The sequence below is a fragment of the Rhinopithecus bieti genome, unplaced genomic scaffold (genome assembly GCF_001698545.2).
Source record: "Rhinopithecus bieti isolate Rb0 unplaced genomic scaffold, ASM169854v2 scaffold_6710, whole genome shotgun sequence".
Taxonomy (NCBI): domain Eukaryota; kingdom Metazoa; phylum Chordata; class Mammalia; order Primates; family Cercopithecidae; genus Rhinopithecus; species Rhinopithecus bieti.
Genome location: NW_016805362.1, coordinates 3,220,664 through 3,248,365, shown reverse-complemented (window position 1 = coordinate 3,248,365; position 27,702 = coordinate 3,220,664). Strand labels below are relative to the sequence as shown.

Below are 27,702 nucleotides of genomic sequence, written 5' to 3'. Positions count from 1 at the left end.
TTTTTTCTGAGACAGAGTCTCACTCTGTCACCAAGGCTGGAGTGCAGTGGTGCAATCTCAGCTCACTGTAACCTCTACCTCCCGGGTTCAAGCAATTCTTGTGCTTCAGCCTCCCGAGTAGCTGGGACTACAGGTGCCTGCTGCCTACCTCAAATGATCCACCCACCCGGGCCTCCTAAAGTGCTGGGATTACAGGTGAGCCACCGCAACTGGCCTTTTTTTTTAGAGCCAGGGTCTTACTATGTTGCCTAAGTTGGTCTCGAACTCCTGGCCTCAAGTGATCCTCCTGCCTGAGTCCCCCAGAGTGGTGGGATTACTGGCGTGAGCCACTGCACCTGGCTGGCATCTATTTTTTATTTAAAGTGTTCAGCTACAGTGATAAAGAGGAAAGCCAAAACCCTTAAAAGAAAGCAGGGTCAGTAGGAAAACCTGATGTGGTTAAGGACTGGTGTTGCTGGAGATTCAGAACCAGGTGTAGGAAACCATGCACCAACTGCAAGGTGTTCCAGAGCAGTCGGTGTGAAGCTGGAGCAAGTATTCCCAATTCACTGTTCTAGGCAAATCACAGAATCCAACAGAGAGAATATTACATAGGAAGAAAACAAAATTCCATCACAGAGGACTAAGAATGTGGAGGAAAAGATATAAGGCAGATGGAAATGATGATAGATTAAAGAGAAAGCACACATTACTGTTCAAAATGTACAGGTCATTATAAAATTGAATTAATCTGTCCATAGCCTTCAAAATAGTCACAATTTATTGTAGACCAGCATTTTAAAAAAATATTAGCTAATGCAGAAACAGAAAACCAAATACTGTATGTTCTCACTTCTAAGTGGGAGCTAAATGATAAGAACTTATGGACACAAAGAAGTAAACAACAGACACTGGGTCTACTTCAATGGGGAGGGTGGGAGGAGGGAGAGGAGCAGAAAAGATAACTATTGGGTACCGAGCTCGGTACCTGGATGATGTAATAATATGTACAATGAACCCCCATGACACATGTTTATGTAACAAACCTTCACATGTGCCCCCAAACCTAAAATAAATATTTTTTTAATTTCCATTAAAAAATATATTAGCTTATGTTTATTTTACCAACTGGAAAAAACAGGATAAACAGCTCAAAAGAGGTCCATTCAATAAATAATTTTGACTGACTAGCTTTTTTTGTATAGTAATGAAAGGCTATGGATAAATGGTTTCTATAGATAGCTAAAGGTTTAAGTTATTGTAGAATTCTAATCTTATTATAACTTGTACTCCCATTTCAAATTAATGGAGCCAAGGAAAAAATTCAAATAATGAAACTAGAATAACTGGCTAACTCAGCTGGAGAAAAGAACCTGCATCTTACTGCTTACATCAGAAGTCCCAACTATATTACAAATATAGATGTAAAACAAACAAAAAACAACTAAAAGCATAATACATCACAATATAAGTTATGGAGAAAAAAATTTTCAGCACAAAACTAAATCATAAAAAAGATATTTTACTACATAAAATTTAAAAACAGCATACCCAGTTATTAGGCAAATGAAAATCAGAAGAAGAACATCTGTAACACATGACAGCATTAGCATCTTTATAATCAGTCAAATAATAAACAAATTTCCCAGCAGAAAAATTGTCAAGTGACTCAAATAATTCACATTCTCATATGTACAAGAAATACAAATAGCCAACAAACATTTTAAAAAATCTTTTAACCTCCCTGAAAGCAAATAAATCCAAAAGCAAACAATTAAATGTCATTTAAAATTAAATAGAATTGGTAAAGTCTGCATATAAATGGCGATCTTCCCACTGGTGGGAAAGTGGTATAGTAAGAATATAAATTGATAGAACCATTCTGGAGGGCAATCTGACAAATGTCTATTAAATTTAACGTGTGCACATCCTTGACCCCAAAATTCCACAATTAGGTAATCTATTCTTAAACATTCACACAAATATGAAATACATATACACACTCACACATATATTTCATACACACAAATACACCACAGCACTAAATAAAACACACAAAAACAGCACCAAATTATTCATCATTAGAGAAGTGAAAGAAAGACATTTATAAAATGAGGTAATAGGCCAGGCATAGTGGCTCACATCTGTACTCCCAGCACTTTGGGAAGCCATGGTGGGAGGATCGCTTGATTCCAGAAGTTTGAGACTATGCTGGGCAACACAGTGAGATCCTGACTTAATAACAACAACAACAACAAATTAGCCCGGCAGGGTGGCGCACACCTGTAGTCTACTTGGGTGGCTAAGGTGGGAGGATCACTTGAGCCCAGGAATTTGAGGTTATACTGAGCTATGATCACACCACTATACTCCTGCCTGGGCAAGAGTGTGAGATCCTGTCTCAAAAAATAAAATGAAATAATATTAAGTCATTAAAAAGGATAAAATAGACCTATGTGTATAAAATGGAAGTATATTTACAGTAAATTAGTGAAAATAAGTTGCAAAACCAACATGTACAGTACAATGCCATTTTTGTTCAAAATAAAGCAATGTGTTGGAATATGCATGCATATGTACCACAGGTTGGCAAACTACAGCTGAATGGCCACTTATCTCTGAAAATAAAGTTTTATTAGGAAATAGACATGCTCGTTTATTATAAAGACATCATATACAACCCACAAAACTGAAAATAGTTATGACATAGCCCTTTAAGAAAATACATAGCCAAATGTTGATATATACCAAACTAACTGAAATTACCTCTTCTCTACTTTTGTTTCTTTATGTTATCTATTTCTGTAATATCTGGCTGGCTATAGTGGCTCACGCCTGTAACCCCAGCACTTTGAGAGGCTGAGGTGGGAGGATGACATGAGGCCAGGAGTCTGAGTCTGAGACCAGACTAACCGTCATTACTTCAGGAAAATCAACATAAAGGGAAAAAGGAAAAATATGTGTCCAGGGCATACCCAGGTAAAGACAGTAAAGTGAACACAGGCATTTAGCCTAAGCTGACTCTAGGTACCCCACAAAAACAGTAAAGTGTTTTTCTCTTTTTAAGCACAAATCCTCAAGGCTAAAGATAACAAACAAGAAAGGAGACCACAGTAACAAAACTCCAGAGCTGAATGGTAACTGACTTAGCAGACCTGAAAAAGCTAAATCTTTAATGAGAAGTAAGAAAAGCCAAGAAGCAATCCTGTTTTCTCCATAGAATCCTACCCCGAAAGGTCCCAGAAATTTTACACCATGTACTACTGAAAACAGAGGTAAAGAAAGGACTAAAAACCTAGAAGGACTAGGTGCAAAGTTCTGGGATATCTGTGCAGGATGTGCAGGGGTTTTTTATTCCTAAAAAGATGCAACAAAAATTTTTTATTGTAAATTGACAATTTATACTTGTATAAATTTATGAGTTACAAAGTGATGTCATAAATTGTGGATACAATGTGTAATAATTAAATCAAGCTAGTTAACATATCCAATACTTCAAATATATTTCTGTGATAAGAACATCAATTTTGAAATCCATAATACCCCATTATTAAGTATATGCACCATACTGTACAACAGAACTCAAAAAAGTACAAAACATATTCTTCCTGTCTGAGATTTTGAACCCTTTAACCATCATTAAATTTTTTTTTTTTTTGAGACAGTCTCACTCTGTCACCCAGGCTGGAATGCAGTCGCACAACTTCGGCCCACCGCAACCTCTGCCTCCTGGGTTCAAGTGACTCTCCTGCCTCAGCCTCCACAGCAGCAGAGACTATAGGCAAGCAATGCCACACCCGGCCAACTTTCTTTGTATTCTTAGTAGAGATGGGGTTTCGCCATGTTGTTGTGGCTGGTCGCAAACTCCTGACCTCAGGTGATCCACACACCTTGGCCTCTCAAAGTGCTGTACCACAGGCATGAGCCACCATGCCTGGCCTAAAATTTTTATGAGACAAAATATCAATTTCAAAACAGCATCAAAAAGTGAGCAGGCCAGGCAAAGTGGCTCACACCTGCAATCCCAGCACCTTGGGAGGCCAAGGCATATTTTCTGTACTAAAATATAGAAGTTTTGTCTCTACTAAAACACCAAAAAAAAAAAAAAAAATCAGCTGGGCATAGTGGCACGAGCCTGCAATCCCAGCCACTTGGGAGGCTGAGGCAGAAGAACTGCCTGAACCTGGGAGGCAGAGGCTGCAGTGAGCTGAGAATGTGCCACTGCACTCCAGCCTGGACAACAAGAGCAAAACTTCATCTCAATTAAAAAAAAAAAAAAAAAAAAGAGTGAGCATATGTAACCTTCCTCAGCTCACAGTAGAGCAAATAGGTCAACAGAATAATAATTCATGCTATTGCATGTGTAATGAACTGGCAACAAGAAAACATTGGTTGCAGAAAGGCAGAGGAACTGTGTCTTGTAAGATTTAGAATGGAGGGGCTCCATAATCATCTGGCAACCATTCAATGTTGTATCTACTGTTAAAATGTACATGATAGGAACTCCAGGAATCTTAAAGGTCAACTGTGGTCACAATGTAACACTTATGCTGAGCTACTCTCTGTACTAAGCGGTCATTTGCATAGGTTCCTTTGTGTGTACACAGTTCAAATCTTGGATCCTTGGCAATCCTTAGAGCCACTCAATACTTCTGCCCCAATTTCTCAACTTCAGCCATTACACAATCAGTTATACAAGGGATACACTTGGCATACAGACAGTCCATCGTTGACTGCACTAAATCCAGTTTCGCTTTTAAGGAAAAGTTGATAAAGTTGGTATCAATGAGGATGTAGTAAGGTGGGCCCAGCTGTGTATTACATTGGAAAAATAAGCAGGAAGGGTGTTGAGGAACTTCTCTTTCCTTTAATGTGCTGGGATCCTTCTTTTCTTTCTTTTTAGGTTTTAATCTATCCTTTTCTTTAAGCCTCTGATCTCTGACTCTAAGCATGCACTTCATGGTTGCATACTTCCTTGTTTTCTTTTGCTTCCCCATGGTCACACCACACTCCTGTTTCTTCGGATGTGCAGGTTTGTTACATAGGTAAACGTGCACGATGGTGATTTGCTGCACCTATCAACCCATCACCTATGTAAGTATTAAGCCCAACATGCATTAGCTATTTCCTATGAAGCAATTTCATCCTTAAATTCTGTGCACCACTCCAAAACCTCCCCCACTGCAGGAGATCTGAGGCGTATTTTCTCAAGGGGATAGAGCAGTTGAGGGCCTGGGTTTACACTGGAAACTGGAAGAGTAAATAAAAGTAGTGAGTGCTGAGATCACTCTTCCTTGCCCGGCCTTTTTCTCTCACTCAGATCCCAGAACACTTACAGGCCTATACTCTCCAGCAACAGATAGGAAGTGCTTCTCCAGGGTATCTGACCAGCACAACAGGAGAGACCTAAATATACTGATATCAGAGAGCATCTCAAAGGAATAAAATACATTGATACCATGTAATAAAAAATTTAGGGCAAGTGCGGTGGCTCACCCCTGTAATCCCAACACTCTGGGAGGTGGAGGCAGGTGGATCACATGAGGTCAGGAGTTCAAGGCCAACCTGGCCTTGAACATGGTGAAACCTCATCTCTACTAAAAAACATAAAAATTAGCCAGGCGCGGTGGTGCATGCCTATAGTCCCAGCTTCTCGGGAGGCTGAGGCAGGAGAGTCACTTGAACCCAGGAGGTGGATGTTGCAGTGAGCCAAGACTGCACCACTGCACTCCCGCCTGGGCAACAGAGCAAGACTCTGTCTCAAATTTAAAAAAGAAAAAAAAAAAAATTTAGCTGATCTTTTGTCTCCAGTTCTTGGGAGGTAGCCACTAAGTGCCTGGAATTTCCTGAGTGACGAATGTCTTTGTTAGTCATGGTAGACCCCTGGGACCACACCTGTTAGTTTACCTTAAGGAGGCAACTCAGAGTGGGGCCCCGAGATATTTTATGCTAATGGGATGACTCAGAATCGGGGGTTGGGGAGCTGGCCATGTCAGAAAGGACGACCATTTGATTAGAGAGTTGGGGATTTTCAGCTGACTTCCAGGGAGGGGAGGAGGGGTGGAGATTAAGTTCAACCACATGGGCAATGATTCAATCATGCCTACATAATGAGACCCCAATAAAACTGTACATTGAAGTTCAGGTGAGCTTCCATAGTTGGCAATATTCTGCATATTATCACACACTGATGTGTGTTGGATAGGCCAAGAGGGTAATGTGTCCTGGTTCTATGAAGAGAGGATAACAGAAACTGCATCTCGTACCCTCCCAGACCTTGTCCTATGCGTATCTCCCTTTGGCTGGCTCTAGCATCTATCCTTCTTCTATAGTAAAACTGTAATAGTAAGTATACTTGGCTCTCTGTATCTGTAGGGAATTGGTTCTAGGACCCACCATGGATACCAAAATCCATGGATGCTCATGTCCCTTAGACCTCTGTATCTGTGGGTTCTGCATCCACAAATTCAATCAATCACAGATTGAAAATAAAGTATTTATATCAAAAGTAATGCATAATTCTTTTCAGTGAGTTTTATGGGTGAATCTAGTGAATTGTCAAACATGAGGAGGTAATGGGAACCCACAAATTTGTAGCCACTTGGTCAGAAGTGAAAGTGGCCTGGGAATACCCTAACTAGTGCTTGGTTTCTGAGGTGAGGGCAGTCTTGTGGAGCACTGTGCCCTTACTGCAGGCCTAACTGCAGGTAGTTGGTATAAGAAGTCATTGTAAATATTAAGGATATACCCAAGGAAATGTCCCAGCCAGATCATCCTATAGTGAATACCACACAAAAGCTCAGCATTTGCCATCAGCCTTTTAGTGTCTCATTTCTCAAATACAAAGAAAAAGGATCACCAGATATATTTGGAAGAAACATAAAAACACTTCAGAAAAGCTACCATTGGTAACCTCAGAGACGTAACAAAAGACAGCTTTTTTTTTTTCTGGAGACAGCGTCTCACTCTGTTCCCCAGACTAGAATGCAGTGGTGCAATCTCGGCTCACTGCAACCTCCATCTCCTGGATTCAAGTGATTCTCCTGCCTCAGTCTCCTGAGTAGCTGGGATTACAGGTGTGTGCCACCATGTCCAGCTAATTTTCGTATTTTTAGTAGAAGCGGGGTTTCACCATGTTGGCCAGGCTGGTCTCGAACTCCTAACCTCAAGTGATTTACCTGCCCAGGCTCCCAAAGTGCTAGGATTACAGGTGTGAGCCACTGCACCCAGCCCAAAATAAAGCTCTTAGAAATTAAAAATATTAGATGAGATGAAAAACTCCATAAAGATCTGGAAATTAAGCTAAGGAAATCATCTCAAAGAATGAAGTAAAAAGATAGAAATGGAAAGTAAGGTAAATAAGGGAAAACTGGAAGACAACAGTCCAGAGAGCCCAAATGCTGAATAACAGAATGCCAGAAAGAGTGAATAAAAAACATAGAAATCAAATTAATGAATTAAGAAAATATCCCAGAATTGAATGACATAAATTGCAGGATGTCCTGCTGAGGGCCCAACACCTGTACGAAAGAGACCCATACCCAGTCACATCATCGAGAAATTTTAGAATGGTGTGGGACAAAGACCTTACAAGTTTCCAAAAATTAAGTCACATAAAAAGGATAAAGAACAGCATCAGCTTCTCAAAAAGAACACTGGAACCTAGGGGGATGAGGAATAAAACAGAACAGAGCAGAGCCTTTAAAATCTCAAGGAAAATTATTTCCAACTTAGGATTCTGTACCCAGCCAAACTTACAATGAAGCATGAGGGTTGAGGGAAAAAAGATCTTTTCAAGATATGTAAGAACTCAAAACTTTTACCTATCTGCATCTTTCTCAGGAACCTACCAGAAGATCTATTCCCTTAAAATCAGGGGATAACCAATAAATGGGAAGCTAAAAAAATTCTAGAAAATAGGAGATCCAATATAATAGAGTAAAATAAATCTACAAGATGATGACAAATTGTGATCTTAAAACAATTCACTGTTGCAATCCTATAGAGAGCAAATAGTCCAGGCCAGAGCTGATTGGAAGGCATCGGGAAAGATTTCTTCAATATACAGGAAGTGCTAAAAGGCCTAATGTGTCTGAATATGCTAGGAGAATATTTAAACAACTGTAGGGGGATGCCGTAGAAAACTAGGCAAAGAAGCAAAAATCAATACTTATTAAATGCTAGGGTGAAAGTTTATAGGAAAGTAACCATAATGTAATAGAGGAATACATGGTTTTATTGCACTTCACTTTACAGATACTGTGTTTTTACAACTGAATGTTTGCAGCAACTCTGCATGGAGCAAGTCTATTGGTGCCATCTTTTCTAACAGTATCTGCTCACTTTGCGTCTCTGTCACATTTTGGTAATTCTCATCATATTTCAGACTTTTTCATTATTCTTGTATCTGCCATGGTGATCTGATCAGCAATTGCTGATGTTACCATTGGAACTGTTTTGGGACACCTTGCATTGTACCTATATAAGACAGCAGACTTAATTCATAAATGTTACATGTGTTCTGACTGCTGCATCGACTGGTCTTTCCTCTGTCTCTCTCCCTCTCTTCAGGCCTCCCTATTCCCTTAGACACACCAATATTGAAATTAGGCCAATTAATAACCCTACAATGGCTTCTGAGTGTTCAAGTGTAAAAAAGAGTCCCTTTTCTCTCACTTTAAAAGCCAGAAATGATTAAATTTAGTGAGGAAGCATGTTGAAAGCTGAGATAGGCTGAAAGCTAGGCCTTGTGCCAAACAGTGAAGTTGTGACTGCAAAGGAAAAGTTCTTGAAGAGAATTAAAAGTGCTACTCCAGGGAACACATGAATAATAAGAAAGCAAAACAGCTTTATTATTGAAATGAAGCAAGTCTGAGTGGTCTGGATAAAACATCAAACCAGCCACAACATTCTCTTAAGCCAAAGCCTAATCCAGAGCAAGACCCTAACTCTCTTCCATTCTATGAAGGCTAAGAGAGGTTAGGAACCTGCCAAAGAAGAGTTGGAAGCTAGCAGAGGTTGCTTTTGAAGTTTAAGGAAAAAAGCCATCTCCCTAAGATTCAAGTGCAAGGCGAAGCAGCAAGTGCTAATGGAGAACCTGCAGCAAGTTATCTAGAAGACCTAGCTAAGATAATTGATGAAGGTGGCTACACTAAGCAACAAATTTTAAGTGTAGACAAGACAGTCTTCTATAGGAAGAAGATGCCATCTAGGATTTTCATAGCTAGTGAGGAGAAGTCAATGCCTGACTTCAAAGCTTCAAACGACAGGCTGACTTTCTTCTTAGGGGGTAATGCAGCTGGTGACTTAAAAGTTGAAACCAATGCTCATTTATCATGTTGAAAATCCTAGAGCCCTTATAAATTATGCTAAATATATTCTGCCTGTGCTCTATAAACGGAACAACAAAGCCTGGGTGACAACATATGTTTACTGAATGAGTTACTGAACATTTTAAGCCCACTAAGACCTACTGTTGAGACCCACTGTTCAGAAAAAAATGATTCAAAATATTACTGCTTCTTGACAATGTGCCCAGTCACCCAACAGCTCTGAAGAAGATGTACAAGGAGATTAATGTTTCCATGGCTGCTAACACAACATCCATTCTCCTGCCCATCGATAAAGGAGTCATTTGGACTTTTAAGTCTTATTATTTAAGAAATACATTTCATAAGGCCAGAGCTGATGGGTCTGGACAAAGTAAACTGAAAGCCTTCTGGAAAGGATTCACTATTCTAGATGCCATTAATAATATTTATGATTCATGAAAGGAGGTAAACATTTACAAGAATGAATGAATGAATTAGAAGGTGATTCCAACCCTCATGGATGACTTTGAGGGGTTCAAGACTTCAGCAGAGGAAGTAACTGCAGAATTAGAAGTGGAGTCTGAAAATGAGACTGAATTGCTGCAATCTCATGACAAGACTTGAACAGATGAGGAGCTGCTCTTATGGAAGAGCAAAGAAAGTAGTTTTCTGAGATGGAATCTACTGGTGAAGATGCTGTGGACACTGTTGAAATGACAATGAAGGATTTAGAATATTATGTAAAATTTATTGGTAAAGCAGCAGTAGGATTTGTGTAGATTGACTCCAATTTTGAAAGAAGTTTTACTGCAGGTAAAATGCTATCAAATAATCCATGCTACAAAAAAAAAAAAATATTTCATGAAAAGAAGAGTCCATCAATGTGGCAAACTTCAGAATTGTCTCATTTTATGAAATTGCCACAGCCACCCCAACCTTCAGCAACCACCACCCTCATCAGTCAGCAACCTTTAACATCAAGGCAAGATCCTCCACCAGCAAAAGGAGTATGACTTGCTGAAGGCTCAGATGATTGTTTGCATATTTTAGCAATAAAGCATTTTTAATTAAGGTATGTACATTGTTTTTTAAGACATAATGCTACTGCACACTTAAGAGATCACAGTATAGTATAAACTTAACTTTTATATGCACTGGGAAACCAAAAGAGCTGTGTGACTTGCTTATTGTGATATTCAATTTATTGTGTGGATTGGAACAGAATCCACAGTATCTCTGAGGTATGCATTTACATGGCTCAATAATGAATACCATCAACATGGTCATAATAGTACAAATACTGAATATTATTCTAAACAAAATTATGAAGGGAAAATGAAAGGACAAGAAGGATATGGATGTGACAATAGCCTGGGGGGTGGATGGAATGCATTTTTAGGTGAGAAAGAAAGCTAAACTCTCACCTTGCATAGTGAAAAGTTAACAAATAACACCTAAAACTGAAAAATCTAAAAGTAGCTCACAGAGCATATTATTTAGATACAGAAATAATCACCAAAAAAAATGAGATGAAAGAATTTAAAATGGGTGGCTCTAAAGAACAGGAAATTTGAGGACTTTTATGAGTGGAAAAAACTGCCCTTTTCATTACAGGAATCATAACATACTTTGATTATTTAAATACATGCATGTATCACTTTTTTTTGAGACAGGATCTCATTCTGTCACCCAGGCTTAAGTGCAGTGGTGTGTGATCACGCCTCGCTGCAGCCTCAACCTCTCAGGCTCAAGCACTTGTCCCACCTGAACCTTCCAAGTAATTGGAACTACAAGTGTGCGCCACCACGCTCCTCTAACTTTTGTATTTTCTGTAGAGAAATGGTTTCACCATGTTGCCCAGACTGGTCTGAAACTCCTGGACTCAAGCAATCCGCCTACCTCAGCCTCCCAAAATGCTGGGGTTACAGGAGTGAGTCACTGTGCCCAGCTATAACTTTTAACTAAACAAACAAAACTGAAATAGAGAAAATATCCACACATTCATGTATATACATTGTTCCAGACAGAACCATACGATCTGTTCTCTCTCCTTTTTAAGTCTTAAAGGAAAGAAATAACATGTCATGAGAAGAAACTTAAAACACAGCAGGACCCAGTAATGTGGAAGGGAGAATAGCAATAAACAATACTGGAGATATATAGGCAAATCCTGCTTCTTAGGAAATAATAAATGCTATACAATTGATGGCTTATATTGGGATAATCAGGAAAATTTAAACACAAACTAGATATGATACTGGTATTGTATTATGTCCAAAGAGGTCATTTTTTAAGACATTTTTTTTAAGAGATGAGGTCTCACTGTCTTGCCTAGGCTGGAGTATAGTGGTGCAAACATGGCTCACTGTATCCTTGACCTCCTGGGCTCAAGCGATCCTCCCACCTCAGCCTCCCAACTAGCTAAGACTATAGGTGTGTATCACCACGCCTGGCTAATTTTTTTTTTCTTTGAGATGGAGTCTCACTCTGTTGCCCAAGCTAGAATTCAGTGGCACTATCTCAGCTCACTGCAACCTCTGCCTCTTGGGTTCAAGCGATTCTCCTGCCTCATCCTGCCTCAGTCTCCCGAGTAGCTGGGATTACAGGCACCCGCCACCATGCCTGGCTGATTTTTTTTTGTATTTTTAGTAGAGGTCTCACTATGTTGCCTAGGCTACTAGGCTAGTCTCAAACTCCTGGGCTCAAGCAATCTTCCCACCTTGGGCCCCCAAAGGACTGAGTACTGAGATTACAGGTGTGAGCCATCAACACCAGGCCAAGATACATTTTTGGTTTTTCTTTTTTGTTTTTTTTTGAGACGGAGTCTCACTCTGCCACCCAGGCTGGAGTGTGGTGGCGTGATCTCAGCTCACTGCAACCTCCACCTTCCAGGTTCAAATGATTCTCCTGCCTCAGCCTCCCAAGTAGCTGGGACTACAAGCACGCGCCACCATGCCTGGCTAATTTTTTTTTTTTGTATTTTCAGTAAAGATGGGGTTTCACCATGTTAGCCAGGATGGTCTCGATTTCCTGACCTCGTGATACGTCCGCCTCGGTCTCCCAAAGTGCTGGGATTACAGGCATGAGCCACCACGCCCGGCCTCCAAGAGACATTTTTTTCAGCAATATATATCTAGCAGCGAAATGTCACAATTTCTATAAATACTCTTCAACACTTAGATAAAACAAATGTTGCCAAATGTTAATAACTGTTAAGTCTGGATGATGAATATGTACATATTTATCATAGTACCTCTATTTTTCAGTATATTTGAAATTTTCATAATAAAAAGTCAAGAAAAAATTACTTTGCAAAGACCTATGCATGAAGTAATAAGTTCAATTTCCACAACCATCTTTAAACAGGGATCGGAGGAGACTAGAAATATTCCACAGTTATCTTACCATATCCTGCCATAGAAGCACCATTCTCGACATCCACTGTGTTCTTATTTTCCTCTGCTAGAGCTTTAACATATCTTTTGCTTAAGTCTAGTATTTGCTCACGTAACTTGACACTGCTTTGATGTCTTGGTTGTTGAAAAGTATAGTGCAGTAACATCAATCCCCAAATGAGTCCAAATACAAGCAACAGTAAACTCAATTTCTGGGACATATTTTTTCTTGAGATTGTAAAAAACATTTCTGAAGAAGCAAACAAACAGACTTGACTGAAAAGTGGTAACTTGAGACAAGCCACAAATCAAGACTTGAAAGAAAGAAGAAAAAAATCTCCTCAATATTGTATATTCTTCATCTTCAGAAAGGTTGTATCCACTCTATTAACTCTGTAAAATTAAGAAGAAAAACAGTATTAGTGTTAATCTGTATCAGTAACAGAACAGATGACTACAAAGAAAATATTCTATAATTTTTATTTGGAACTATATATTTGACAACTTTCTCCACCACTAAGTAAGCTTTCTAGTCTTTTACCAGTCTCACTTATGTGTCTTTTCAAAGTTTAAACTAGAAACAAATGTCAATTCATTGAAAATACCTGAAAACACCGCAACCATGGTCATAAAACTCTTCAAATGGTTTCTCATTTGTAACTAAAACCATGGACATTATAATGAGATATATAGGAGATCTTAGTCTATTCAAATACATGTCACCAACCTAAATGCCTAAAAGCTATTCTTCCTCAAAAAAAAAAAGAAAAGAAAAAACATCAAAATGAAAGTGAGGAAGTAGGAAAGAAAAAGGATTGGAAAATCAAAATGCCTGTCTAAAAAGAATTCCCACAATATAAAGAGTGTGCCAACATTTGAAAATGCCACTAGAAATTATTACTAATGGGAATAAGGTAACCTTAGGAAGCATCCAATCTAAGACGCAATCTAAGATAAAAAATAAGTTACAATTTCTAAGTTTATATCATACAAAAATATGCCAGACATAAAGAATGATGATTATTTAATGGCAAGTACTAAAACACTTAAGAGACCAGGGGCAGTGGCTTACACCTGCAAGCCCAACACTTTGGGAGGCACAGGAGGGAGTATCCCTAGAGCCCAGGAGTTTGAGACCAGTCTGATCAACACAGGAAGACCTCATCTCTATAAAAAAATTCTAAAAATTAGCCAGGCATGGTGGCATGCGCCTATAGTCCCAGCTACCCAGGAAGCTGGGGTGGCAGGATTGCTTGAGCCTGAGAGGTCAAGGGTACAGTGAGCCATGATCATTCCACTGTACTCCAGCATGGGTGACGGAGCAAGACCCTGTCTCTCAAAAACAAATAAATAAACAAACTGGTTGGAACATTTTTCTATATTTCCAAATTTACAATTTCAGATTTCAAATGAGAAAGGTATGTATTTATGTAATTTAAGAAAAAATTAAAAGGTTATACTTCAGGTTTTTAAAACACAGAAAGGTGTTAACAATCACAGAATCTAGAAAAACCAGGAGAGTAAGAAAGGTGTGAATCACCAAAGTGTCCAGTGAAAAAACTCTTTGACTACATCAAATGGAGCAAAATTCTTTAGGTAGAAATATATCTTGAGTCAGAACAGTGCATTTCACAAAGATATTTCGCAGCTTACTGAAAATAATCCTTAAGAACTTTTTTTTAAATTTATTTATTTATTTATTTTTAAAGACAGGGTCTCGCTCTGTCACTCAGCCTGGAGTACAGTGGTGCAATCTCAGCTCACTGCAGCCTCCATCTCCCAGGCTCAAGCTATCCGCTGGCCTCAGCCTCCCAAGTAGCTGGGACCACAGGAACACGCCACCACACCAGGCTAATTTTTTTGTAGAGAAGGGCCTTTGCCATGTTGCCAGGCTGGTCTCAAACTCCTGAGCTCAAGCTATCCACCTGCCTCAGCCTCCCAAAGTGCTGGGATCAGAGGCGTAAGCCACAGCACTGGCGGGAACTTAGGTTATAGTTTAACTTAGTTTTTAGTTTAACTTTCCCAAAACAAACCCCCTTCCTGTCTGAGGACTAGACTACCTTTGCAGGACTAATAAATTAGCTATAAAATTAGAAATTGGCCAGGCGTGGTGGCTCACACCTGTAATCCCAGCACTTTGGGAGGCCGAGGTGGGTGGATCACCTGAGGTGAGGAGTTCAAGACCAGCCTGACCAAAATGGTGAAACCCTGTCTCTACTAAAAATACAAAATTAGCCGGACGTGGTGGTGCATGCCTGTAATCCCAGCTACTCAGGAGGCTGAGGCAGGAGAATCGCTTGAACCCAGGAGGCCGAAGCTGCAGTGAGCTGAGATTGCATCATTGCACTTCGGCCTGAGCAACAAGAGTGAAACTCCATCTCAAAAAAAAAAAAAGAAAAAATTAGAAATTAAGGTTTAGAAACAGCTGGAGGCTGCAAAATTCTGAATCTCCCCAAATTTTTCCTGGGGGTAATAACACTACTGTCAAACTGAAGATCAGTGCTTGAGATAGACGGATCAGCTGACACCGCCCAGATCAATGAACTGGCTCATCTGGTCTTGTGCCCCCACCTAGGAAATGACTCAGTGCAAGAGGACAGCTTTGAAGAGTCATGATTCTACGATTTTGTCTCCAACCTGACCAATCAGCACTCCCCACTTTCTGACCCCCCACCTACCAAATTATCATTAAAAACCCCAATCCCTGAGTTCTCAGTGAGATGGGTTTGAGTAATAATAAAATTCTGGTTTCCCATATGGCTGGCTCTGTATGAATTAAACTCTTTCTCTATTGCAATTCCCACCTTGATAAATCGGTTCTGTCTAGGCATCAGGCAAGGAGAACCCATTAGAACCGCCATTAGGCAGTTATAATAGGATGGGCGGTCAGATACACTTCATTATACTTTCCTCCCTTGATAACCGCCATTATCATCATGCCATTAGGCATTATTCTCTAAGGGCTAAATTAGGGGTGTCCAATCTCTTGGCTTCCCTGGGCCACACTGGAAGAACTGTTCTGACCACACATAAAATATACTAACACTAACGATAGCTGATAAGCTAAAAAAATTTAAAAATCACAAAAAAACTCACAGTGTTTTAAGAAAGTTTATGAATTTGTGTTGGGCCGCATTCAAAGCTGTCCCATGCGGCCCATGGGTCGCAGGTTGAACAAGCTTGGGCTAAACAGAAGCCAGACCTTTCAAAAGACTCCACCACTGATCTCAACCAACTGCCTGACTGCTGCCCCTCCATTCTGCAGTTTCAACAAAACAACCTACAAGCATTTCTTCCTGATAAGACACGACCAGCCACAGAGTAGTTCTGGCCAGTCTACAGAGGAAGCACAGTAAGGGTTTTCGTGTCCTCCGCTTTACCTTTTGACATCAGAGGGCTGAAAACTCCACTCTGGAATCATGCTAACGCCACAATTTTTTTTATATGTAAGACCTAGGAAGGGGCATGAAGCTCAATTGTGCATGCACGTTTCTCCTTTCATAAATATTCATGATGCCTTAACTTATTAAATATGTATATTTGGCCACTCTGCTCAGCATAAATTCCTGTTTCCTTTGTCCCTCTCTCCAAGTGTCTGTTTCTGGTTTCTGGCCGGAGGCTATGCTTCCCAGCCTGTCAGAATGACCACTCTGCAGGTGCAACCCTTTATAAGAAATAAAGCTCTCCTTTCCAAATTTATGAACCTTGTCATTCTTCAGCTGACACCGTGAGGACCTTGAAGAGGAAGGGGTGAGGGGGATTGAAAACAGGTGACCACTGCTGGAACCTGAGTCATTACCCCCAGGGTAGGCTAGGCCCTATATTTATAAGGCAAAAGTAGAAGTAAAGTGAAGAGGAAACAATTTCCACTGGTATTACTTTATTCTCCAGGGCTGATATGAATACATTCACTGTTCTATTCTCAGAGAACTGTCTGTGATTTCACATAAGAAAAAAAAAAAAAGATAAGAAGTTTTGACTTCTTTAGCAACTGAAGGTAATTTACTTATGTACTTTTAATTTAGTGATTAGAAAGGAAAATGATTATTAGCCTCAATCCTTAGGAAAAGAAAAAAAAGGAAAGATTCAATGTCTCTTATTTCTGTGCAATGTTCAAAACTGCAAACAACAGAGGAGCTTGCACTTTGAACCTCCCCAAGTTTTCTTTATGTTTCAAGTACTGATCCAGCCCCCAGAAGGCCACTGAGATAAGGACAGAGTCACTAACTAGAAACCTGACAGGCCAACACTGAGCCAAGGGCTTATGGCTACCATCTGGCATAGTTTTTACTGGAGTACTTCTTCCATCAAAACAGTCTATAATCTAAAAACTTTTAAATCTTAATTTCTAGGCCATTATATTAATTTTCTATTAATCACTTAAAAAAAACACAAAACTTGAAATTCACCAAATTAACAACTAGAGAGTTGTTTTTTGTTTTTTGCTTTTGAAACAGGGTCTCGCTCTGTTGCCCAGACTAGCAGTATAGTGGCACAATCTCAGCTCACTGCAGCCTCGGCCTCCCGGGCTCAAGCAATCCTCCCACTTTAGCTTTCTGAATGGCCTGGGACTACAGGTGCACACCACCATGCCTAGCTAATTTTTGTATTTTTGTTTTTTTAGAGGGGTCTCATTACATTGCCCAGTCTGGTCTCAAACTCCTGGCCTCACGTGATCCTCCTGCCTCAGTCTTTCCAAAGGGATGGCAGGTGTGAGCCACTGTGCCTGGCCTGGAGTTTTTAAGGCAAAAAATAAATCATCATCATCATTATTTTGGCCCAAGATGAACTCTTGAATATTTTTAAGATTCCCAGGAGAAGGCTGGGCATGGTGGCTCACGCCTGTAATCCCTGCACTTTAGGAGGCCGAGGCGGGCGGATCACGAGGTCGGCGGATCACGAGGTCGGGAGATTGAGACCATCCTGGCTAACACGGTGAAACCCTGTCTCTACTAAAAATACAAAAAAAAATTAGCCGGGCGTGGTGACAGGCGCCTGTAGTCCCAGCTACTCTGGAGGCTGAGGCAGGAGAATGGCGTGAACCCGGGAGGTGGAGCTTGCAGTGAGCCGAGATAGCGAAACTGCACTCCAGCCTGGGTGACAGAGTGAGACTCTGCCTCAAAAAAAAAATTAAAAAATTAAAAAAAGATTCCCAGGAGACAGTTCTCAACCAATTGCCAAAATCACAAAAGTAATTAGTCTATATGGCACAAAAGTAGACTAACTAAGGAGAGGGGACACACTTAAAATGAAGTATCAGTAAAGCACTAGACCTGAAGAAGGGCAATAGAGTGTGATCCAACTATCATCACCTCCAAGTGGATTCTTATAGCTGCTTGTCAAGTGGTTTGCCAGACTCCTCTCCAACCCTACTTCAATCCGTTCTTCTCAGAGCAATCAAATATTATTCCAAAATCAAAACTCATAATTTGAAGACATTTTGCCAATAAAAAAAAATGCTCAACCTCATTAATCATAGGGAAATGTAAATTAAAACCACTATGAAATACCACTTCACACCCATTAGGATAGCTATCATAAAAAAAAAAAAAAAAAAAAAAAAAAAAAACAGAAAACAAGTGTTGGCAAGGATGTGAACAAACTGAAACTCTTCTGCTCTGCTGGTGGGCACATAAAATGGTGTGGCTGCTGGGGAAGACAGTATGGCATTTCCTCCAAAACTTAAACACAGGATTATCATACAATCTGTAATTGAACTTCTGGATATGCACACAAAAGAAATGAAAGCAGGAACCCAAAGGGATATGTGTATGCCAATGTTCACTGCAGCATTATTCCTAACAGCCGAAAGGGGGAAACAACCCAAGTGTCCAACAATAGATAAACAGACAAAATGTGGCATCTACATACAATGGTATATTATTCAGTGCTAAGGAAGTAAGATGTTCTGATACATGCTACAACATGAAAGAAGGTAATAGAAAGTTATGATTTAATGGGTACAGAGTTTCAGATGGGGATGATGAAGAAGTTCTGGAGATGGATGGTAGTAATGGTTGCACAATGATGTGAATGTACTTAATGTCACTGAACTGTACACTTAAATGTTAAAATGATAAATTTTAGATTATGTATTTTTTACCACACACACACACAAGCATATCACATTCTCCTGATTAAAAACCTTTCAACAGTTTCACACTGCACTTAAAATCTAACATGCAAACTCAGTCACAAATATATCTCCTCCAATCCAGCCAGTCTTCTCTCTGCTTCATACAACAGTAATAATTATATCTTACATTTATATGATATTTTTATTTGCCCAGCATGTGTCTTTACATGTTTCCTGACATCCTCTCATTCAGTTAATAACAGTCAGCTCTCAGGGAGGCTACAAGCTTGAAAAAGTTTCTACTCAGAATTTGTGGACAACATGAAAATGTCATTGGTATGAAGTCACTGGAGCATTACCTAGTCCTAAAAGATGACATAACAGCATATTGCTGATGACAGCAGTTCATCTTCCAAGTAGTCTGAAAGGAGACGAGGTAGACTATCTGTTTAAATCTTACCTCAGATAGAAGGATTTCAAAACCTCCTTACCTTATTCTACCCCACACTGATCTTCTTCTAACTCCCACAGCATGTTACTTCATACCAATTAATTTGATACATCACATCGTCCAAGCATGTGTGTAAGCCGTGTCTCCTTGTTTAAGTCCCAGGTCCCTTATGGGCAAGAACAACAAGCCTTACACTGCTGCCACATCCCCCACAGAGCCTTGTGAACAATCAGCCATCACTAAAAAATGCCTTATGTTTACTTTAAAACACATCCCTGAACCTAACCCCACCTTCTCCCACGCAGCAATGTGACCTCCCCGCAATGAGTTTTGGGGTAGAGGAACAAAGGATAGAAATTTGGGGGTAAAGTATCTTCAATTATCCTTTTCTAGACTGGAAGAACCTGAGAAGAAATCTAATCCATTTCCCTCGCATTTCAGATGAAGAAACTGAAGCCCAGATATGTTAAGCGTCTTGCCTAAAAATGAAACAACCAGTTAATGGCAGAAATCCTACTGGTCCAGAATACAGGTCCTGACTCACTGTCTAGGGTTTTCTCTATACCACACTACCTTCCTTACTTCCACTAGAAAGACTGTGTTTGTAAATACAGAATAAATTGTATCAAATGAAACTTTGTTCTTTTTTGCTTTAAAAGAATGTAACCAGAAAATAGTAATGGCAGTTTAGGACAATGATCCTGAAGATGCCTAATTTGAACTATTCACTAAATTATTAACCTGGCTCTTAAAGTTTCAAATAAACTGTATTCACATAAATCCAAGTATTACAAAGTTGCTACAAGAAGGATTTCGGAAGTCTTATATGCTAGTTTTTATACAGGCAAAAAACTAGAAGATAAAAACATATGAAGTAAAACAAAGATAAATACAAAGTCTTCTAAAGGTAGAGACCTTCACCACGATCAGCAAACATAGCGATAACACATTTCCAGAAAAAAGAACTGGAGGTGGAGTGTGGAGGCAGCGCATAAACGCCCAGGCTCAAACACAACCTTTACTACATGCAGTTCCATTTAAGGCATGAAATAACTTGGTTTACTCATTCATTTGTTCACTAATTCATTCACAATAGCAAAGTACCTACCATGTGCCAGGAACCAGAGATGTGAAAGGTAAAGCAAGATATGAAAGACAAGATTCCTGTTTTTCTGGACACTATTTTAATAGGAATGGGACAACAAACAAGCAACTTATCTCAGCTTGTGATAAACTGCTATGAAGGAAAAATAAGGGTGATGTTTCTTGGAACATCTACCTGAGGTGTGAGGTCAAGGAGTAATGAGGGGGTAATATCTGATTTGAGAAAGAAGAGGAAGTACAAAGTCTGGTTCCAATTTCCTTCCAATAAAACCTTTAGAATTCTTCTTTTACCAGAATCTTGGGAGCAGGCAACAAATTCCTTATTTCTATTTTCCTCAATACAAACAAATGAGAATGAGAGGGTTCCCAAAGCACAGCATGAAATGGCCTGGTCTGGAGAAATCATACAAAGTGAACAGAAGGAAACCCGCAAGCAAAGAAAGCTTTGTGTTCCCCTGTCTTATGAAAATGGCAGTTCCACTGTTGGTAATATACAGGAATAGTAATGATCTGATATGGTGGTGTTTACAAAGAAAAATATATTCTTATTGGTGTTCTCTAACCTGAAAGGGGCAGTGGCAAGATCAGGTATGAAATAAGGTCTAGGTAGCAATCTGTCTGTGCATTTACTTAAAACTCGTATTAAGCATTTTAAATACAATTTTTGAAACTCCAAAATATTCCCTGTTAAAAAACACAAAAGTAGAGAAACAAACATGGATAAATTTTTTTTCTAAATTTTTATATTTATTACAGGCATTAACATGTCTACTCCACTTTACAAGATCTTTAGAGAAAAGTGCTGTTCAAAGCTCTGTTATGCCACTTGCCAAACAGCACACTATGTAAACAACCAAATATTTAAGCCATTTTTCAGTGGTTTCTCCCTAGCCAGAGACATAAAGATATATACTTGTCTTTAGTCCAACATTATTTCCAGAGAAAAGTAAAACAGGCTGGGCATGGTGGCTCACACTTGTAATTCCAGCACTTTACAAGGTTGAGGTGGGGGGACTTATTGAAGTCAGAAGTACAAGAAGACCATCCTGGGCAACACTGCAAGACACAGTCACTATAAAAAAAAAAATTAAAATTAGCCGAGCATGGTGGTGCGCACCTGTAGTCCCGGCTACTCTGGAGAGTGAGGCAGGAGGCCCACTCAAGCCCAGGAGTACCAGGTTTCAATGCGCTATGGGTGACAGAGTGAGACTCTATCTCAAAATTTAATTAATTCATTAAATCAAACAAAAAATCAGGAAATATTTAAACTAGAACACTTTCATTATAAAGATAAGAAAAATGAAGCACAAAGAGAAGTAACGACCACTCAAAGTCAAACATACAGAAACGTTAGGCATCCAAACTCTCAGCCCGGGACTCCACCGTTTTTCAAAAGCGGGGAACAAAATTAACAGTTTGCAACGAGCACTTTTTCAAAACACAAGATAAAGTAGAAACCATCAGAGTAGACTGTACACATCAATTTTGTTTTGTGAAATTTCCAGTTTATTTTTACATATACAGACACATGCATGCATACACAGTTGTTGCTGTTTGAGACAGGGTTTGGCTCTGTTGCCCAGGCTCTAGAATGCAGTGGCCATAGCTCACTGAGCCTTGATCTCCCAGACTCAAGAGGTCCCCCACCCTTGCCTCAGTCTCCTAAGCAGCTGGGACTACAGGTGTGTGCCACCACATTTGACAAACTTTATTTTTAGCAGGGACAAGGTCTCACTATGTTGCCCAGGCTGGTCTCAAACTCCTGAGCTCAGGCAATCTTCCTGCCTCACCTTCCCAAAGTGCTGGGATTACAGGCATGAGCCACTGAGTCCAGCCTATGCACACACAGTTATACACGTATGGAGTCTTTTTTTTTTTTTAATTATTGAGACGAGATCTACCTATGTCACCCAGGCCAGTCTCAAACTCCTGGGCCCACGTGATTCTCCCACCTCAACCTCCCTAGTAGCTAGGACTGACTACAGGCACACACTACCATACCCAGACATCTATGGAGTCTTGATATAAAAAGATCTCTTGGCCGGGCGTGGTGGCTCAAGCCTGTAATCCCAGCACTTTGGGAGGCCGAGACGGGCAGATCACGAGGTCAGGAGATCGAGACCATCCTGGCTAACACGGTGAAACCCCGTCTCTACTAAAAAATACAAAAAACTAGCCGGGCGAGGTGGCGGGCGCCTGTAGTCCCAGCTACTCGGGAGGCCCTGGCGGGAACCCGGGAGGCGGAGCTTGCAGTGAGCTGAGATCCGGCCACTGCACTCCAGCCCGGGCGACAGAGCGAGACTCCGTCTCAAAAAAAAAAAAAAAAAAAAAAAAAAAAATCTCTTACCATGGATTGTAACAAAAAAGTTAAAAAAATACTGCATTTCACACTCCCTGTCATCTGTCATGAAGTACTTCCTTTTATTTTATGCAAACATAGCAACAGCAACATTAAAAAGACAAATAGATGGCTAATCCTACCTTATAATCTCTCATTCAAATCTCATTTTTGCATCTATTCAGTGGTCTACATTTTGTGCCATTATAACTATAGCTACAGTAACTATCAACAGCAATAGCAGCAACTAGCAGGCAGAGAAGCTTTCACTCAGCCAAAGGTACTAGAAGAACTACTGCCTATTAGTCTCCAAAGGAATTTCAGCTAAAGAGGCATAGATTTACTACAAAAAGACATAGTATGTTCACCACAGCTCAGAGGTTCAAATAGTTCTCTCCAAAAACAAACCAAAAAAAAGTCCTCCACAGACTTGACCCCGGAATGTAATTTCAGGGGAAAAGGAGCATTCCTAAAATATTTTCTCTATGTAATACTCCCTGAGGTTAATATTGTTTGGGGGGGGGAGGGGCGGGATTAACACAGAACACAGCCCCAGTCACTCCATAATAAGGTCTAAGATTTAAAATGCACTGCCTTGAAAGAAACTACACTAAAATTCCAGCTAAGATATGGAAATGAGTGTCAAAACATCAGATCATTTTTAGATGGCACATTTGGGAGACGGAAGAGAAGACAACAGCACTGAATATTACAAAAACAGATAAAAGAAAATGGTACAGTGAGGCAGGGATAAAAACAGAAAATGTTAAGGCAAAAAGAAAACTAAGCATTATGCTACAGTAAAAGTTTAATCTAAAATACGGACTGGCATAGTGGCTCACGCAACCTTGGGAGGCTGAGGAGGGCGGATCACTTCAGGTCAGGCGTTCAAGACCAGCCCGGTCAACATGGTGAAATCCCATCTCTACTAAAAATACAAAAATTAGACAGGCATGGTGTTGCATGCCTGTAAACTCAGTTACTTGGGTGGCTGAGGCACAAGAATCACTTGAACCCGGGAGGTGGAGGTTGCAGTGTGCCAAGATCGCACCACTGCACTCCAAGCTGGGTGACAGAGCAAGGCTGTTTCAAACTAAACTAACTAAACTAAAATGTACAATAAAATAAACTATGCAGGCTGGGCTCCATGGCTCACACCTGTAATCCCACCATTTGGGAAGCCGACACAGGCAGATCACTTGAGGTCAGAAGTTCAAGACCAGCCTGGCCAATATGGTAAGACCCTGTCTCTACTAAAACTACAAATATTAGCCGGGCATGAGGTACAAGAATTGCTTGAACCCAACAGGTAGAGGTTGCAGTGAGCCAGCACCACTGCACTCCAGCCTGGGTGACAGAGCAAGACTCTGTCTCAAAAAAAAAAAAAACCCTATATATATACATATACATAGACACACACTATGCAGCACCAGATACTTTAATCACAGAGCTTGACCTGTCACAGCCTTGGCCAATCACGTTTTGTGCCACATGACCCCACATTTTGTGCCAGATGTGCCACATGGACCCTAGTTCCACAGCCTAGAATCTGTGGCCTCAAAGAAAGAGGCCCCAGGGAAAACCAGGCAGTTGGCAGAAGGAGCTGAAGGAGAAGTCATGAAAATAATAAAGTTGGGTGAGGGGATTGACAGGTAAAGTTATGAAGAATCAGGCACAATAGGTATAGAGGCTATGAGCAAAAGATACAGAGTAGGGAGAAAGAGAACAAAGCATGTCAAAAACGCAGAGAAACTGTGCAGCTCACGAGAGAGTGATAACTGGCCAGTAGAGATTCTGATTTCTGGCAGCTTTCTTGTTGTCTCATATGTATTCCTTCCTTCAAGGTAGTTTGAAAGAATTATATGACCTGAAGCAGGAAGAAACACTAAGAACACAAATGACTAAAAGGGTTTACACCAATTTTGTTTACGCATTTTAAAAAACCTCTAAAAACCTTTATCATTGAAAGTCTGAGCTAGAAAAGTCCTTGGAATCAGACCAATTCACTATTTTAGAGATGAGGAAACTGAGGACCACAAAGTAATCTAAGGTTTCACAGATAGTGACAGAGCAAGGACAACACTAAGGACTCCTATTTCCATAGCCATTACTGTCTGTCCTACACTGCACTAAATAACACCAACATAGAAACATTTTCCTCAAAACAAGTATTTTTGCAACACGTTTTAGAGTGAGTCAGAGATTTTACGTGCATATGCCTTTTTCCACAGTTTAAGTAAGTTTTCTATAGTTTAAATAAGTTTTCCACTTATTTATTCTCTGGCTCTCTGTTATGCTTATAAAATACATCATTAGATTTCTCCTTTTCTTCCTCACATATATTTTAAAAATTAATCTGTCACTAAAGAAATAACACCAGCAATTCATCAGGGCCACTGGCTTTTTCCCCCTACAACTGCGTGTTTTAAAACAGTATTTACTCAGGATTGTTATTGCACATACTGTGTAATAGTGTTTGAACTCAAAGTAGTACAGAGCAGATATTTTAAGTGAAAAATAAACTTCAATTAAGGATCATAGAGATTTCCTTGAAGAAAAATTTATAACCAACGTCAGTAAAATTCAGGAGAAAATAGTGCAAGAACAACTGAAACTGAAAAGGGACTAATGTGAAATTATCAAGTCATTCCTGACGGAATGTATTGCATTCACTCAGGGTGTCTTGTGAACAAAAACTACAACTTGTAAACACAAATCCCAAACTGGGGAAATTACTAATCAGTGAGAAGATGCAGACGGAAGTAGAAAAAAGTTGACCCAGGGTAAACATGGTGAAGCCCAGAGGCAGGACTGTAGAACACCTGGATGCCTACTCTGACGAAACAAACACTTAAGCGCCTCTAAGGATCCCCAAAGACACATCTGACGTGGAGGGGAAACGTGAATAAATACTTGCATCTCTAAAGCTGATCCACAGAAAAGCAGAGTCATCCATTTCCTAAGAACAGTCTCAGCCATCTTAAAACAGCAGAAATTAGAAAGACGGCATATTTTAACGAATCCTTTCGTTAGGTTTAAGATAAAGTGAAGAACACAAAACCCAGGTATTAATGACTAAAAAAAGAAAAGCGCCGGGCGCGGTGGCTCACGCCTGTAATCCCAGCACTTTGGGAGGCCGCCGTGAGGCGGGCAGATCACGAGGTCAGGAGATCGAAACCATCTTGGTGAACACGGTGAAACCCCGTCTCTACTAAACATACAAAAAAATTAGCCGGGAGTGGTGGCGGGCGCCTGCAGTCCCAGCTTCTCAGGAGGCTGAAGCAGGAGAATGGCTGAACCCGGGAGGCGGAGCTTGTAGTGAGCCGAGATCGCGCCACTGCACTCCAACCTGGGCGACAGAGCGAGACTCCGTCTCAAAAAAAAAAAAAAAAAAGAAAGAAAAGAAAAGCACAAAACTCAAGTCCAGAGGCCACTTCGGTCACTTCAGTCATAGCTAATAAAGTATCACAAAGGATCTTTTCATCAAATGAAGACCTAATGACGTTATAGGTCTATATTCTTAATTCTAACAACTTAAAGGTATGTGTTTTGATGGATGAGAAAACTCTGGCTTAGAGCCTTTAAGTAACCAAGATCACCAAGGCAGGCAGTGAGAGAAACCCAGGCAGGATTCGAACCCTCGCTGCCTGAGCCATTCTCATTACCGCCACAGTCAACAATCAACACGACAGTTTAAGTTCATCCTTACCAGTCACCCAGGAGATGAGTTTTGAAGAGGGAGTTTAAAACGGGCATCTGACTTTCTCTCTCTCCCAAAGTATAAGAGAACTGAGCTGTCAAAAACAGAAAGTGAGTGCGGTGCCGCCCGGACTCTCCATCCCGCAGCTCCGGACCGAGCCCGCCCCGCTCGACTCGCGCAGCCCCAGCCACGCTCGGTTCCCCGCCCGGGCCAAGGGACCGCAGCTGTCAGACGCGGAGGGGCAGAGGCACGGCCCAAAGAAAGACAAAGAGCCTTCCCGGCCGCGGCCGGAGGCTGCCGGCCCGTTCCTAAGCCGGGTTTCCGCGGCAGCGGCCCTAGCTGGGCGGGGACCGGGGACGGGGGCGCGGCGGGGGAGGAGCGGCCGCCGAGGCGGAGGGGCTGCGCTAGAGGTGCGGGCCCGGCTGGCTGACTCGCCCGCTACTCACTACCTTGCCGCGGGCTTCCCGTCACGGTCGCCGCCGTCACGGAGCTTCTGAGCCGGGGCGACGCAGCGAGAGCTGATAAGCGGGCGTCAGCTGCGTCCCGCACTGGCGAAGCAGCCTCCAGATCGGGCTGGAGAAAGGCCGGGGGGTGGGAGTCGGGACGAGGTTTGTTCCCAGCTTGTGGAGATTTTACTCCGCTCGTCCCTCGCACTCGGCTTCCGCTCCGCCTCCCGGCCGGCCCTTCCCGCACTCGGGGGCTAGCAGCCCACGGCGCCCAGCATTGTGGGAGATGTAGTCTCAGAATGAGGAAGCGGCGACACGTGCTTCCAGCCGCCCTGCACCTACCCTGGATCAGAACGACGCCGTTGCGCGGCAACCAGAGAGAGGCGGCGGGCTCTTGTGTGTTGGAAGATGAGCCCGCCAGAGGCATACCCTCGGCCTTAACTCGCTGCAGGCGCTGAAAGAAGGGCTCTGGCATCTTGTTCCCGACCCTCCAGTGAGAAACCAACCTCCCCATACTGTTGACCTGAGGCTGGGAAAGCTTAATGATGATTAAGTGTGCTACAGATGAGAATACCCATCATTGCAGCCGAAGGTCCTTAGCCAGTGGAGTGAGGCAAGAAAAATGAAAGGATTGAAGATTAAATAGTAAGAAACAAAATTATTTTTTCATAGATGATATAATTATGTACATGGAGGCCGGGCGCCGTTGGCTCATGCTTGTAATCCCAGCACTTTGATTAGATGGGAGGATCACCTGAGGACGGGAATTCGAGACCAGCCTGGCCAACTTGGTGAAACCCCGTCTCTACTACAGATATGAACTTAGCCGGGCGAGGTGGCGGACGCCTGTAATTCCAGCCTCTCGGAGGGCTGAGGTGGGAGAATTGCTTGAACCCAGGAGG

General features: G+C 41.2%; 1 protein-coding gene and 1 pseudogene across 8 annotated transcripts in view; both read right to left on the bottom strand.

Annotated features, from left to right (window-relative positions):
- CCDC126 (coiled-coil domain containing 126) overlaps positions 1–27,497 on the bottom strand; it is a 44,553-nt gene extending 17,056 nt beyond the window's left edge. The window contains exons 1-3 of one of the 8 annotated variants that reach the window (XR_001885668.1): positions 26,801–27,497; positions 26,364–26,448; positions 12,696–13,078 (exon numbers count right to left, since the gene is read on the bottom strand). Coding sequence is in view for 4 of the 8 variants with exons in the window: in XM_017872298.1 (XP_017727787.1) it covers positions 26,804–27,314 (511 nt within the window). In the remaining 4 variants the exon portion in view is untranslated. Of the gene's footprint in view, positions 1–12,695; positions 13,079–26,363 lie in introns of all 8 variants that reach the window. The other 7 variants (XR_001885669.1, XM_017872300.1, XR_001885670.1 and 4 more) reach the window with 7 other exon arrangements.
- LOC108529741 (rRNA-processing protein FCF1 homolog pseudogene) lies at positions 4,407–4,976 on the bottom strand (annotated as a pseudogene).
- Positions 27,498–27,702: the final 205 nt, after the last annotated feature.